The sequence below is a fragment of the Onychomys torridus genome, chromosome 6 (assembly GCF_903995425.1).
Source record: "Onychomys torridus chromosome 6, mOncTor1.1, whole genome shotgun sequence".
In the NCBI taxonomy this organism is placed as follows: domain Eukaryota; kingdom Metazoa; phylum Chordata; class Mammalia; order Rodentia; family Cricetidae; genus Onychomys; species Onychomys torridus.
This window is the reverse complement of record NC_050448.1, coordinates 85,143,227-85,159,058: the sequence shown is the minus strand read 5'-3', so window position 1 is coordinate 85,159,058 and position 15,832 is coordinate 85,143,227. Positions and strand designations below refer to the sequence as shown.

The window sequence follows — 15,832 nt, the reverse complement described above, 5'->3', positions numbered from 1 at the left end:
AGGAGCTTCTTTGGCCTGCCTGGCATGACTTTCTCTGACTCTCTTTTAAACCTTTGCAGTACCTGTTCCTGCCAGTCCCCAGTGTCCCTCATTCCAGGTAAGCGCTGCACCAAAGGAGGCGACTTCCAGAGGCTGTCCCCAGCACTGTGGCACAGCGCTCTGAGACCTTCACCTTCAGTGCTGCGCTTCTGGGAGCCAGAGGACCCAGATCACTGGTTCGTGCTAACAGGATGGCTGGAAGACCCAAGAAGTCTTTGTCTGTGACAGGATTCACTCTCCTCTGTCTGAACACGGTGAGTCTGCCTTTTCAATCAACTACAACTAGTTTGGGGGAAAAGATACCCATCTTTCTCTCTTTTTGAAGGGCTGAGGAGTAGGGAAATGTAACTAGAAATACCTTAAAATCATACTAAGATGGTATGTTTTTGTGTCTGAGATGTACTAAGGAGAGGAGACAAGAATATCATCGTGTTTCAAGAACAAAGACTTCTGAAAAAAAAAATCTGTCAACAGCTTCTGACTTAGCTCACCAGGCAGATTCAAGGGAAACGGAACAGTAACACAAACTAATAGTGCCCAGCCTCGCAGTCACAACAGTGTTGCTTTATGAGAAATAAATGAGTTGAACAGAAAAGCAGTCCGTGAATGGAAAGCTACTCACTGTGCACAGAAACATCGTGATGATTGCGTTCTTTCTGGCTGATGTGTTTGTTTTGTTTCCCCAAATGCTGTTTTTCCTTATTCTTCTAACCTTCTAAATTTTCCTTTTCAGGTTATTTCATCCAAAACAGGTAACAATTTCTGACATGCAACTCTTCCCTTCTTATATTTGATTTTACCTCCCACTGATGATTGCTCTAGTCTTATCTATAAAGACTGTCGTAGAGGGCGGGTATCAACATTTGCTGAGCATGCACACTGGGTGCTAACACCACTGTAAAAGGTGCTGGAGAGAACACAATTGGTAAGGTCTTGCTAGTGAGAACTATAATACAGCACCACATTTTCCATCCAGTTAGCTGTGGACAAACTACCACAGTGATCATCAGTCCAGTCAAAAAGTAAAATCGCTCCACAACGGTCACCTATATAATGTTCCTATTGTCTTCTGGGGCATTAGAAAAACAAACAAACAAACAAACAAAATCAGAAATGCTGTATTTAATTACACTTTCAAGATCCTCGACCAAGAAAAAACACAAACAAAAAACTCTGTTTCAGGTGTGGTGGTGCACACCCATAGTCCCAGAACTTGGAAGGTGGAGGTGGGAGGGTAAAGGTTGCCTTTGGCTACATAAAAATTGTGGGGCAAGCCTGGAGTGCAGGAGATCCTGTCTCAAAAAAGCAAACTAAAAGCAAACCAGAGAGAGGGGGAGGCGGGGAAAGGGAGGGAGGGAGGGAGGGAGGGAGGGAGAGTGAGAGTGGGAGAGAGAGAGAGAGAGAGAGAGAGAGAGAGAGAGAGAGCGCTTTGTACATCTAGCCTTATCTTGAGATCAATCCAGTAATATAATGATTCAGAACTGAAAAGTTTCCTTATTTAAAAAAGATTTCAATCAACATTTTTCTTCTTGAATAAATGACTGGAGGCCACAGTAATTTTTTCTAGAAATACTTTCTGCTTCATACATCTATCAGCTAAGTCCACAGGATAGCAATTTATGTTGAATTGGTTTTAAATTATCGGCAAAAACCATAAAAATCAGCTCTCTTAGAGATAAGCTCTCACAGTGATTCAACCCACACTGGAACAACTTCTATTGTTTTGCTAACATCACAAAAAACAATGTAGAATTAGGAAATTTTACATTGAATATATGGCTACATTTTAATATTTCATAAAATTCATACATATACAGTGTAGTTTTTGTTTTGCTTTGTTTTCCAGACAGGGTTTCTTTGTGTAGTCTTGGCTGTCCTGGAACTCACTCTGTAGCCCAGGCTGGCCTCAAACTCAGAGATCTGCTTCCCTCTGCCTCCCTAGTGCTGTGATTAAAGGTGTGCCCCACCACATCCAGCTATTCCTTTGGCTTTTAAAACTAACTTTCTGCTTTATTCTTACTTATTATATTATTCTTTGAAAATTTTTAAAATTTGTTTTATGCATATGGGTGTGTTGTCTGCATGTATGTCCATGTACTACACACATACATAGTGCCTGAAGAAGCCAGAAGAGGATATTGGATCCTCTGGGACTGGAGTTACAGATGTTTGTGAACCACCATGTGGTTGCTGGGGATTGAACCTGGGTTCTCTGGAAGAGCAGCCAGTGCTCTTAACCACTGAGCCACCTCTCCAGTCCATCATCATTATATTACTCTTGAGAGACCTTCATGATTGTCCAGGAAGCTATGAGAAAGACTGATTAACCACATTCCTAATGTTTTTTTTTTTTTTTTTAATTTTTTACTATTGGTTTTATTTATTTCATTTGAGGTGAGTCCCTATGTTGACCAGCCTGGCTTTGACCAGGCGTACATAATCCTGCCTCAGTCACCTGAGGAGCCGGTACCACATGCATATACTACTCTGCTTGGTTGATAAGTGATTAAAAAAATAAAGAGCTGCCCTTTGTGTAGCAAAATCAGACTTCATTGTGTCTTACAAAATCCCGGTAAACCCAGGACTCATTGAGACCTTCAGATGGACTTCTTTTAGTCCCAACATGATCCATCCCATTGGAGAGAAATCAGGAGGGCTAGATTCGATGCCAGTGATGCTGCTAACAAATTCGTCTTGGTTTTTCAATAGATGGACGGTGTCTAATTTGTGCTGTGGAGAAGGCTCCATTGTGCATGTGTGCACTTCTCTTTGGGCTTTGGCATTGCCACTGATCTGTGTCTGGGCTCTGAGGACTTGGAGCTGATTTAGATTCTCTGAGTTGATCAAACTCACAGATGCTGAGAATCAAAGGGTTTCATTTTGGATGCATCAGTGTGGTTATATGCACATCTAGGGAATAAAGTCTTCCCAAGGAGTGCCTGACACTTGACATCCCCACTTCTCAGTTCTCTCTCTCTCTCTCTCTCTCTCTCTCTCTCTCTCTCTCTCTCAGATTGAGAGAGTGGGGTGGATAGGATTTATAATTTCTTATTCTTCCCAAGATTTTAATAATGATAAAATAACAATATTAAAGCAGGGCCTGGTGGTGCACAACTTTAATTCCAGCACTTGGGAGGCAGAGGTAGGTGGATACCTGAGTGGAGGCCAGCTAGTCTACAGAGCAAGTTCCAGGACAGGGACAGCCAGGACTACACAGAGAAACCCTGTCTCAAAAACCAAAAAAGAAAAGAGAAAGAGAGAAAACAAACAAAAAGCAAAATAAAACAAACAAAACAAAAACTCCATGTGTTGCATGAATCCTAAATGGTCTTATTATAAAAACCTGGAGCCAGATATCGGGGTAAATACTGACAGATCAGAGAGACAAAGGAACAAGCCATAGCCACTTCTCACCTCACCAACTCCATGAATCTTTTGACTTGAGTCCTCAGCCAAAAGGCTCTCTAGTTTGCTGGGGATGTCTTTCTGTATGCTGTGAATGTGTTGCTCTGATTGATTGATAAATAAATCACTGATTGGCCAGGCAGGAAGTATAGTATAGGTGGGATAAGCAGACAGGAGAATTCTGGGAAGTGGAAGGCTGAGTCAAGAGATGCTGCCAGCCACTGCCATGAGAAGCAAGATGTAAAGATACTGGTAAGCCACAAGCCATGTGGCAAGGTATACATTTATAGAAATGGGTTAATTTAAGATGTAAGATCTAGCTAGCAAGAAGCCTGAGCCATTAGGACATACAGTTTTAATTAATATAAGCCTGTGTGTGTTTACTTGGGTCCAAGCGGCTGCAGGACTGGTGGGTGAGAGAGATTTGTCCTGACCATGGGCCAGATGGGACACAGGAGAACTCCAACTACACTTGTTCCCATCTCCTCACACCTTATATGCCTTTCTCCACCATTTTACTTCCTATCTCAACCTTCCTAGTGCTGGGATTAATGGTGTGTGTGCTTCCCAAATACTGGGATTAAAGGTGTATGCCGCCACTGCCTGGCTCTGTTTCTCTCCTAGACTGGATCAATCTCATGTAGCCCAGTGTAGCCTTGAACTCACAGAGGTCCAGACAGATCTCTGCCTCCCGAGTGCTAGGATTAAAGGTGTGTGCCACCACTGCCTGGCCTCTATGTTTAATCTAGTGGCTGGCTCTGTCCTCTGATCTTCAGGCACATTTTATTAGAGTACAACAAAATATCACCACGCCCATGTCATTACTAAATGATAATACTATAATTTAATCATCATTTAGCTTGGGGTGGTAAGCTCAGTTACAGACGCTTGCTCAGCATGTGTGAGAACTTCCACTCAATCTCTAGCACCACGGGTGGAGGGGACAAAGCTTAGCCCTGTCAGCCAGAGTCTCCAAGCCTCTTATTAATAGATGCTACCTGTTCTCAAAAGAGAAACGATGCCAATAGATGTGTCTGCTCCCTTGGAATCAGCCTCGTCTCTCTCAGCTATCCTTTCTTAGGCTCTATCTTCTTCCCAAAGCCCTGACTTATTTTATGACAAGGTCTAAGGTCCTTCGGGCTGGCCTAAAACTCCCGAAGCAGTCAAGGATGACCTATAATTTATGATCCCCTACTAGGATTATAGGCCTCCACTGGGTTTATGAGGTACTGGGGATGGAATCAAAGCTTCGTGCATGCTAGGTAGGCAAGCACTCTACCAACTGAGCCATGTCCCCAGCCACTCAAGAGCGGCTTTGCTTCTTCATTTCTTTGAAGGGCTGTTGAAACCTGTCATGGCACATCTGTCTCCCAGTCCATCCTTCTCACGGAAAAAAATGTCCCCAAAGTCTGGTCCCACTTTGTCTCGTTCTGCCACACCAGGACTGGGCACTTGGACTCCTTTGCACTACAGCAGATGATCACACTTGCGCCTTACATCAGGCTCACCGACTCTGATACACTCAAACGCTCGCATCCAGATCATCTGCCCATGCCATTCCCCCACGAACACTGGGATGCTGCTGCTTGTCTCCTAGAGCGGCGGTTCTCAACCTAAAGGTTGCAGCCCCTTGGGGGTCGAATGACTCACAGGGGTTGCCTAAAGACCTTCAGAAAACACAGATATTTACATTATGATTCATAATAGTGGCACAATTAATGTTATGAAGTAGCAACAAAAATAATTTTATGGTTGGGGGTCACCACCACACGAGGAACTGTATTAAAGGTCGCAGCATCAGGAGGTTGAGAACCACTGTTCTAGAGGGCTCAGTTAATTTGCTTTTGTGGCTGGCACTAGTCAATCTGCTGAAAGCCAACTGTGAACCAGGCATACTCTCTCTCTTTCTCTCTCTCTCTGTCTCTATCTCTGTCCCTCTCTGTCTCTGTCTCTATCTCTGTCTCTCTCTGTTTCTGACTCTGTCTTTGTCTCTTTCTGTCTCTGTCTATCTTTCTGTGTCTCTGTCTCTCTCTGTGTCTCTGTCTATCTCTCTATGTCTCTGTCTCTATGTCTGTGTCTCTGTCTTTGTCTATCTCTCTGTGTGTTTCTGTGTTTCTCTGTGTCTCTCTCTGTCTATCTCTCTGTGTGTCTCTGTGTTTCTCTCTGTCTCTCTCTGTGTATTTCTGTCTCTCCTCTGTGTCTCTCTGTGTGTCTCTGTCTGTCTCCTGCCTGTGTTTACCCTAGAGTCTCACTGTCACTGGACCCCTAGTGGCTATACTGTATGATCTGGCTTTTCAAAACTCATCCACACTTGCTTACCTTAGTACACACACACACACACACACACACACACACACACACACACACACACGGTGGGGAATGAGAAACGTTCAAGATACCTTTACATATACTTTTGTTTAATCTTTACAATAATCATAAGTTCCAGATACTTTACACATTTCAAAGTAATTCCTAAAGTGTAGTTACCCAGTTTTCTCAAAGGGAACTTATCCTAGAATAGCTTAAATGTCTCACATTCACTCACACACAAAAATAAAAAGCAGAGCCAGGCCTTAACCCTGAACCCTTGAATCCAAATGCTTTGCTGTGTCTCCACCCTGATTTCCACTCTGCTGATGCAGCTTCCTGTGCGCTCCCTCTCTGCTCAGCTGGATGGGCACATGGAGAGTGCTCATGGCTGCCTGTGGGAAGATAGTGCACTGTGGCCTTTTAGCTCCTCTCCATGAAGGCAGCCCCAGGCCTTCTCTGTCTGCAGCTGGTCATTTTCCCAGAAGTTTGTCCATTCCAATGAGCAGGACTGTCTAGCACAGGAACTGAAATAAATGTGGGACAGAGGAAACAGAAGGCGTTGAGAGACACCTGAGAATAAGAAGAAAGGAGGCACAGACCACAGGAAAATGACACTAGAGGGTGGGGTGGGAGGGCTTGCAGATGGGAGATAGGGGGCAGGAGAGGGAGGCCCTCCTGGGGGCTCTTTGTTCTGAGGGGACAGAAGAGGCATCCACTCTTCCTGCAGAATCAGCTTCACTGGCAAAAGGCCACCAGGCCCCCACCTTTCCCCAGCATATATGACCAGCATGATTTTCTTTCTGTGACAAAGAGATACTCCTGGATGGTGTTCCAGAAGTTTCTGGCCAAAGGACAGTGAAGACTTTGTTCATTTTGGCTGCCTGATTATTTCTGAATGACTGCCAACATGAACTCTCTTGACTATTGGGACTGAAAGAGAAGGTTGTCTGTGTTGGGTACCTCGGGTTTGGTTGAAGGGAAAGCCAGGAAGAGTTGATGCTGGCAAACCTCTCGGCTTTTATTCTGTCTTCTTGCCCTGTAATCTTTTCATTTTGTTGGTTTGGGAAGGTTGGTTGGGTGATCGAGTGATTTTAAATTTCTTTGGTTGTTGTGGGGCATTTACCCACCAACCCCACAGTTCCCCAGAGTTTTCTTGAGTGTGAGCAGCAGGAAATATTAGATAGAAGGATTTATAGTGCGGAGAGAAACAGATAGAAAATAACGGATAGCCTCGAGAGGGCCTGGAACCTGTTCCAATGGGCCCTGACTGTCTCTGCCCCAGGGTATTTATAGAAACGCCAAGGGTTGGAGCAAAAGACCTCCCCCAGCACAGCCAAGTGCAGACCCTCTCAGACACCTGCACTCAGGCCGGTAGTCCAGTCATCCTCTCTCTGCAGACCTGCTGGGTAAAGCCACGAGGAACTTGAAAACGGGCTCCCACAAGGTGTCGTTTTTGAGATAGGGTTGCAAATAGTCTGGCCTCTTCCAACCCTCTATGAAGTTGAGCAGAACCCCCACCCCCCAAGAGATTACAGGCATGCATGCTATACCTGGCTTTGGTTTGTTGTTGTTTGTTTGTTTGAGATAGGATCTATATAGCCCAGCTGGGCCTCAAACTTGATTGACATCTTCCTGCCTCAGCTCCCAAGTGCTGGGTCACAAGCATGCACCAGTGTCTGGCTCGCCCCTCAGTTTTGGCATGCCTTGACTGTGCTCAACAAATGGAGTCCATTAACATTAAAAGGCGGAGAGCCAGTTTCAGAATTAAAAACCCAGCATATGTTTATCGATCTCTTCTGCTTGGATCTCCTACAAGATACAGGATGTGTGTGTGTGTGTGTGTGTGTGTGTGTGTGTGTGTGTGTGTGTCTGTGTGTGTCTGTGTGTCTGTGTGTGTGTGTCTGTGTGTGTGTGTCCATGTGTCCGTGTGTGTCAGTGTGTGTCTGTGTGTGTGTGTCTGTGGATTTTCTCAAGTGGTAGATCTGATTCTCACACTGTATGTTCCACCCTATATCGGAAGCCAAGAGCTCTCCGGTATGCTCATGACACAAACATTCCCACACCAACTGTAGTCAGCCCCCGAAGGGCTTCAGTATCTAAGCCTCACACTGAGGCGTATATTTTGGCAGGCACAGGAAGAATGAGTTTCTTGTCTACAGGAGAACCTGAAAGTTGTTCTGCTCCGATAGTAACAAAGCACTCTGTTCTCCTCCTTCCTGGGTTAGATTAGAGCCCACTTGGGAAATGTGCGGAGTCATGAGAAAGTGACCACAGGCCGTGAGGTGGGCATGGAGGGCCCAGCTGGAAGCGGTGCTGCCTGGGTGGGGGCAGGGAGGACCTCAATGACACAGCAGCCTTGGAAACTCACAGAAGACCAAACCAGAGGAGAAGCCTCCGGATTAAAGCCCCTCCACTCTCTTCTCCCCCTCCCCAGCTCTTTCCCAGTCTCCTCCCACTCCCACTTAATTTACTTAAAAGCATGGGAAGTACAAGTGGCAGCTGGGAAGTACAAGTGGCAGCTGGGAAGTGACGCTATGCTCTGGCTGTCTCGGAAAACAGTTGTTCCTTCTGGCTTCCCTCACTCTTTCTTTAGCTCTTTTTCTAACATTTGTATTTTCATTACATTTACTTATTTATTTGTGTGTGCGTGCACGTGCGTGCATGCGTGTGCGTGTGTGTGTGTGTGTGTGTGTATGTGTGTGTGTGTGTGTGTGTGTGTGTGTAGCATGCTTGTGTATGGTGTGCATGCATGCCTCTGTGTGTATGTGAATGTATGTGGTGTGCCTGTGTGTGGTGTGTGTGTGTGTGTATGGGGTGCATGCATGTCTCTCTGTGTGTGGTGTGAGTGGGTGTGTGTGGTGTGTACATGCATGCCTGTGTGTATGTGTGTGCCTGTGTGTAGCATGCGAGTGTATGGTGTGCATGCATGTCTCTCTGTGTGGTGTGTGTGTGTGTGTGTGTGTTTGTGTGTGTGTGTATGGGGTGCATGCATGTCTCTCTGTGTGTGGTGTAAGTGGGTGTGTGGTGTGTGTGTGTGTGTGTGTGTGTGTGTATGGGGTGCATGCATGTCTCTCTGTGTGTGGTGTGAGTGGGTGTGTGTGGCGTGTGCATGCATGCCTGTGTGTAGCATGCGTGTGCATGGTGTGCATGCATGCCTCTGTGTGTGTCTGTGTGATGCATGCACCTACATGTTGCAATGCCTATATCAAGGTTAGAGGACTTCAGATGTCAGTTCTCTTCTTCTGACATGTGGATCCCAGGGCTCGAACTCAGATCGTCAGGTCTGGTGACAAGCCTCCTGCCCTCTGAGCCCTGGCATCAGCCCCTCTCTTCTTTTCTTTCAAGTGCTCTACCACTGAGCTACATTCAGATAGCAATTATAAGCGTAATCATTATTGTTTTACGATTTTGAGACAGAGTCTTGTGAAGTTGTCCAGACTGGCCTTAATTTCACCCCCCCTGCCTCCACCTCTTATGTAGCTGGACCACAGGTGTGCATTACCACACCCTGCTTCCCTCTTTCTCTGGAAAGGAAGCTAAAGCTCATGTTCATGGGAAGAACCAGAATAATGTAGTTTAGGAAGGAAGTGACGAAAGATGTTATCCCTGTAGGGTATCCTGACTAACGTACAACGTCAAAATGTCTTCCAGCACCTGAAACACCAACTATTGATCAGGCATATTCAAAAATCAGCAATAGTATCACTGTAGAGTGGACGACTGTGCCAGGGGCCACAAGTTACTTGCTCACAGCTGAAGATGGGGACACAATCATTGAGACCACAGTGGCCAGTTCCCCAGGCACTTTGACAGGCCTGAAGGCTGCGACCTTGTACCAGATCACCATCAGATCCATCAGTGCCTCTGGACGAAGCGAGGCGTCATCTCCAAAGCAGGCAAAGACAGGTAGAGAACTGGATGCTAATGCAGGCTGAGTGTTTGTTTGTGACTTAGATCAATTTTAACAGCACTGCAAATGTGTTGTGTGGTTTGTGCACACATAAGTTCCACAATGCAAGGCCCAGAGGCAAAAGCCGTCAGTTTTTGTTTGTTTTTGTTATTGCAACTCAGCAATTTGTGGAGGAAGTGATACCTCAGTGCCTAGTACTCTGCTTTGGGATTCAAAATCCATTTCTGGACAACTTTAAAAGCAGAATGCTTTTAAATCTACAAAAAAGCAATTTCTGTTTTTACCCATGCCAAATAGGGAACACATAGAACAGATTTTGCAGCACACTGAGCATATGGCAGATACAGTAACAAATAAAAGTTTGGGGATTTGCTATTAGCATTCAATTCACTTCATAAAACCACACCTGGGCATATTTCTGAAAAGCTATGTGCAAGGATTGGTGTCTAGTTCAGTGGTAGAGTGCTGGCCTAACATTTACAAGGCTCTGAGTTCACTCTCAGGGTTGAAAAATAAAAGTTATTTGCACACTAAAATAGTATAAACAATCATTTTTTTCTTATTCATTTTTATGGATACTTTATCTAACTTCTTACCAACTGCAAGTTGAAAGTATTGCCTGGTATTTTCTAGTGTCTTCCTACCTCAAATTTGAGACAGGATAGCCTAACCTGGGCCCAAACTCCAAGCAGTCCTCCTGCCTCAGCTTCCTGAGTGCTGGGATTATAAGTGTGCACCACCACTGCTGCTTGAGTTTCCACATTTCCTGCCACATCATTTATTATTAATATACACTTAAATGGCTTTCCTAAAAATCATACTGTAGAATGAACCCAGGGCCTCCATGGTGTCAAACAAGCACTCTACCACCGGGCTACATCCTCAGTTCCAAGTAGCAATTATTGAATGGAATGCTGCCATTATAATATGAATAATATGGACAGTCAACTTGCACTTATTTATCCCTCGATAACTTGAATTATTCTCTACAGGGTTTTATAACGCGCATTCACGGTTTCCTTTTGTTTTTGCTAACAGTGTTGGCGGCACCTGTTCTGGAAGTTGGCTCTCCAAGTCCAGACTCCATCCTTGTGAGGTGGGATGTCGTGTATATGGCAATCGGCTTCTCTGTGTCTGTTATGCGAGCCAATGGCTTGGGTAGAATTTGGAAGGAGAATACCACAAACACCTCCTTAACCTTCAGCAGTTTAGATGCTGGGACTCTCTACACTATAAAGGCCTATGCGTGGAATGACAATGGAATCCCTGGGGATGACTCCACCTGCAACCAGAGAACCGGTAAGGACTCCTCAGCTCAGCCTTGAACAATCTCACTCTTGATTAATGAGGGGGCTGTGTATCGCAGCCGTGGAGAGCAACACTAAGTGATGAGTACAGAGCAGCTGGCAACAGCTGTTTAAATTTCTACGAAGTTATTTATAGTGCCTTGACTATTCCTCGGCAGCAGTTCAAATGCTCTCTGAGTGAGGTGGAGGCCAGTGCTTCCCTCTGGTAGCCAAGTCCACTGCAGCGGGCACATTCCAGATCCCAGAAGGAAAGGGCTCTGGTTAGGATGACCAGTCCTTCCTTGTGCCTTCCTGGTCTTGTTGGACCAACTCAAGCATTCCCTGCTTTTTTCCCTCCTGTGTTCAAGCCAACAGCCTAAACAAAAAGAAACTGAGGCAAATAGGAATTCATTCATTCAGCAGACACTTAGTGAGTGTGTGCAAACCTGAAGCCAGAATTGTCCCAGGGACACAGGCACAGAGAGAGTTCCTGCTGCTCCTGGGCTTGACATGAGAGTCTGTTTCAGATGTTAGAGCTCCCCGACACTTTGGCACAAGGCTGAAGCTGACGTGGGCTGCCCACCGCCCCTTCTCTAGCTGTGAACTGCCCAGTGGTAGTGTAATGTGTTCTCTCAGCCTTCCACCCCAGGAACACAGAGAAGGGGAGGTGCTCCTAAGCACGGAAACCAGAAGTCCAAATTCAGCTGCTAGAATCTGAAGAATCAGAGGGAGTAATGTGTGCGTGCGTGCGTGTGTGCGTGCGTGTGTCTGTCTGTGTGTGTGTGTGTGTGTGTGTGTGTGTGTGTGTAATAAATGCCAGACCTTCACCAACCTAACCAGAGTAGATCTCTTAGGGGAGGACCCAGGAAAGGTGGGAAGAAACTAGAAATAGTCTCTTCAACTTTCTCTAAGTCTGGAATGAGAATCTCATGGCTTATGAGCCAAGCAGAAATTCAGGGAAAAGAGAGAGTTTGACTTACATAATACTCATATGGGGAAAGGATGGCGAGCAGCCCCAAGGTGATTTCATGGTTGGCTTGATGCCTCAGGGTATTTGTGCCAAACCAGCCTTCCCGGCCCTTTTGGTGGCTTGCCTGCCCTGGCCCCTCCTCTCCTCTTTCCTCTCCCCTCCTCTCTCCTTCCCACCTTCCTTTCTCTTTCCTCCCCTCATCTTCCTGGAAACATTTAGCTGCTGGGAATGCAAGATGAAATGAAGCAATTCCTGCACCCAAAGAACTGAGCCTGTCCAAAGATGCAGAACTTGGACGTTATGGTCACATGTAACAAAGGACTCTGCTAGAATGTACACGATACCATGTGCCCAGGATGGAGCGTCTACACCAGGGAGGAAACAAGAGCGCCACCTGGTTTCTTTTTCAATAATATTTTTATATTAGTTTTTGAGAATTTTTGTCTTGTTTTGTTGTTGTTTTTAAGACAGGGTTTTTCTGTGTAACAGTCTTGGCTGTCCAGGAACTCACTTTGTAGACCAGGCTGGCCTCAAGATCTGCCTCCCAAGTGCTGGGATTAAAGGCATGCACCACCTCTGCTGGATTAGTTTTTGAGAATTTTATACATATACTTTGATATTCACCCCTACTGCTCCCCGTAACTCCTCCCAGACCCACCTTATCCTTCATCCCCAACTTCATGTCTTTTTTAAAAAAGTGTATATAAGCATTTTGCCTGCCTGTGTGTCTATATAACACGTGCATTCCTGTTGCCTATGGAAGCTAGAAGAGAGTGTCAGATCCCCTGAAACTGAAGTTACAGACATCTGTGAGCCACCATGTAGATGCTGGGGATCTGCACCCCCACCCCCATCTTCTGGAAGAGCAGCCAGTGCTCTTAATCACTGAGCCATCTCTACAGCCACTGCCTTAAGAAATAATCCAGCAGAGGCTGTAGAGATGGCTCAGTGGTTAAGAGCACTGGATGATCTTCCAAAGGACCCAGGTTCAATTTCCAGCTGCCACATGGTAGCTCACAACTGTCTGTAACTCCAGTTCCAGGGCATCCAATGCCCTCATGCAGACATACACTCAAGCAAAACACCAATGCATATGAAATAAAAACAAATAAATCATTTAAAACAAAGTTAAAAAATATAATCCAGCAAGACTAATTTGTGGCTGCCCATATACTCTTGGGTGTGAGGTCATTGGAGCTTAGTCAGCCTACCAGGGCCACACCCTTAAATAAATTGCCTCGCCTTCCTCCAGAAGCCATCACCTGTCAAGGGCTCCTCAGTTAATGGCAAGGGCTCCTGGATGCCTTCTCTCTCAATGCTGGGATGCTGACTAGCTCAATCTGTGAAAGCCTCGGGGAGCAGCCATAGCCGATCGGGGTTCACTCACACAGTGGTTTTGACATGTCCAGAGACACTGTCACACGTAGGTTTCTCCCGACCTCACTCTCTTGATCTCTTTCTACTCTTGTGTGATGGTCCCTGAGACTGGGGCCAAAGAGAAACAGATGTCACCACCTGCTTGCTTGGTTCCGAGTGATTTTTTTCTTTTGTTTTGCTGGTTTTTATTTGAGACCGGGGAGTTCCCCAGCTTCCCTGGAGCTCACTCTGCAGGCAAGGCTGGCCTTGACTCCTGCTCTGCCTGCCCCAGCTGTCATGCACCAGCGCACCTCACTGTTTCCTCCTGTTTTACAGAGTCCGGATTTTGTCTCTCTGTCAGCTTTCCAGGGCTGCTGTCAGAAAGTACCACAGGCTGGGGGGCTTAAGTAATAGAAATGTGTTGTTCCACAGTTGTGGAGGCTAAGCTTACCTAAAATCTAGGCATTGGCAGGGTTGGTTCCTCCTGAGAACCAAGGAAGGATGTATCCAGAAAGGTATATTCCCCTTGGCCTGTGTGTGGCCATCTCTCTCTGTTCACCTTGTGTTTCCTCTATGCATACATCAGTGTCGGGGTTTCTTCTCTTTCTAAGGACATCATCTTGTTGGATTAGGTCTCATCCTAATGACCTCATTTAACTAACTTATGCCCATGACCCTATTTCCAAATAAGATCACTTTCTGAAGTGCTGGAGGCAGCGAGGCAGCCTGTGCATTCTGGAGCACCCAGGCCAGCCCTTGACAGTCTCCCAATATCCTACCTGTTTCCCTACGTCACCTATGTTTTGGTTGGAAAGTTAGTTGTCTTCAGACACTACAGGCAACCCTTACCAGCCTTGATCCAGCACTACCTCAAGGGAGAAGCTGAGGGTTCTTGGGGATAAGCAGACCATGCATGGGGTAAAAGGTCCTGTCAAGATGGCCTGTAAGGGAAATAGGGAGGGTACCTTCTTCAAACAGAATGAGTCAGTGTCTAACTGTCTCCTCAGGCAGAGCCTCCCCTGTACCTCAGATATGTGTGGAGGATGTGCTCCATGGAACCAGCCCCTGCAGATTCCCCAGGAGAACTGAGGCCAACAACCTTTCCTCACGAGCACCTGCTCTCCAGTGTTTTAACAAGTAGTTTTCTATACTTTCAATGTGTGTGTGTGTGTGTGTGTGTGTGTGTGTGTGTGTGTGTTTGTGTGTGTGTGTGTGTGTGATTCATGCCATGACACACATGTGAAGGTCAGAGGACAGCTTGCAGGGGTCAGTTCTCTCCTTCCACTGTGCGGATTCTGAACTCGGGTCAGGCTTGGCGGCTAAGCCGCCTGGCTGGCTCAGTCCTCCAGGTTTGTAAACAGTTTAACCATGAAGACATGGAGGCACGCTTAAGAATGGGGGAAAGACTACCATCACGTGGGAACTTATAGCTGAGTCTTTTTATCCTTTGCTTTAGAATGGGCCGCTTGCTTATCTAGAGGCGACTGTGAACTAAAAGCTGTCAAGGGTCAAGGTCATCAGAGGTCAACAAGGTGGGGTTGGGTGTTGAACCTTGCCCCCACTCTCTGCTCCATGCTTGGCAAACACTTCACTGTGGAGCCGCTTTTCCAGCCTGAGAAGGGACGAATTTAGTTAGCGTCATGGGTCAATAATAGAGAAAACATTTGACCTACTGTGTGACAACATACTCAGATGACCCTTTCGGTCTTTCACATGTAGATACATTTTCTTCTTGTCTGCTTGGTCTTTTGACACAGGGTCTCACTATGTAGCACAGGTTGGCGTGAACTTCCAATGTTCCTTCTTCAGCATTCCAAGGGCTGAATTGTACTACCATCCCAGGCTTCCCCAGTGTGATTTTTCACCACTTGTCAGTATATTTATGCATTCAAAGTATGCTTTTAAATGTCAGTTATGTGTTGAATAGTGCTCTTATATCATTTTTTACAAAGAAAAAGATTAAATAATATGACCCAGGTTGCATAGTTAAGAATGAGTCTGCACAGTAATGGCCATTACGTTATCAATTCCCAGGTATACTAAGTCCCAATTTTAAGCTGAACAACTTAACGTTAACCAGCTACTAGTCTCGTATCTCCTGATGGCTTCAGCATTACTAAGCTAACTCTTACATGGGTTCTTGTTTCCCAAAAATGTAGGTCCTCGTGCCCCTGCCAATATTCAAGTCCTCTTTGACAGCGGGGCCCTGAAGGCTTCTGTTTCATGGACACCAACAGCAGGAGCATTCAACTACACCGTGATGGCGTCCAGCGATTCTTCCCAGCGGAGTTGCAGCACAGCTCTGAGTTCCTGCAGCATCGGTTCCCTGCAGTGTGGAACAGAGTACCTGATTTCTGTCTCGGCCAGTAACGATGCTGGGTCCAGCAGGTCGTCCTCTGCGGTAACCCTGAAGACTGGTATGTGAGAAAGAGAGAAAGCCCTGCAGGTCCGGTGTTCAGCCATAAGGGGAACAGAAATCCCCAGCCAGCTTCTAGAATACTCCAGAGGCAGTGAAGAACAAAGCCTGGTCTAAGACGGACATATATTTGCAATCCC

At 46.0% G+C, this 15,832-nt stretch overlaps 1 protein-coding gene across 1 annotated transcript in view; it reads left to right on the top strand.

Annotated features, from left to right (window-relative positions):
* The first annotated feature begins 230 nt into the window (after positions 1-230).
* Fndc7 (fibronectin type III domain containing 7) overlaps positions 231-15,832 on the top strand; it is a 34,022-nt gene continuing 18,420 nt past the window's right edge. The window contains exons 1-5 of the mRNA XM_036191172.1: positions 231-293; positions 773-791; positions 9,406-9,660; positions 10,703-10,963; positions 15,436-15,693. Coding sequence (XP_036047065.1) covers positions 231-293; positions 773-791; positions 9,406-9,660; positions 10,703-10,963; positions 15,436-15,693 — 856 coding nt within the window. The remainder of the gene's footprint in view (positions 294-772; positions 792-9,405; positions 9,661-10,702; positions 10,964-15,435; positions 15,694-15,832) is intronic.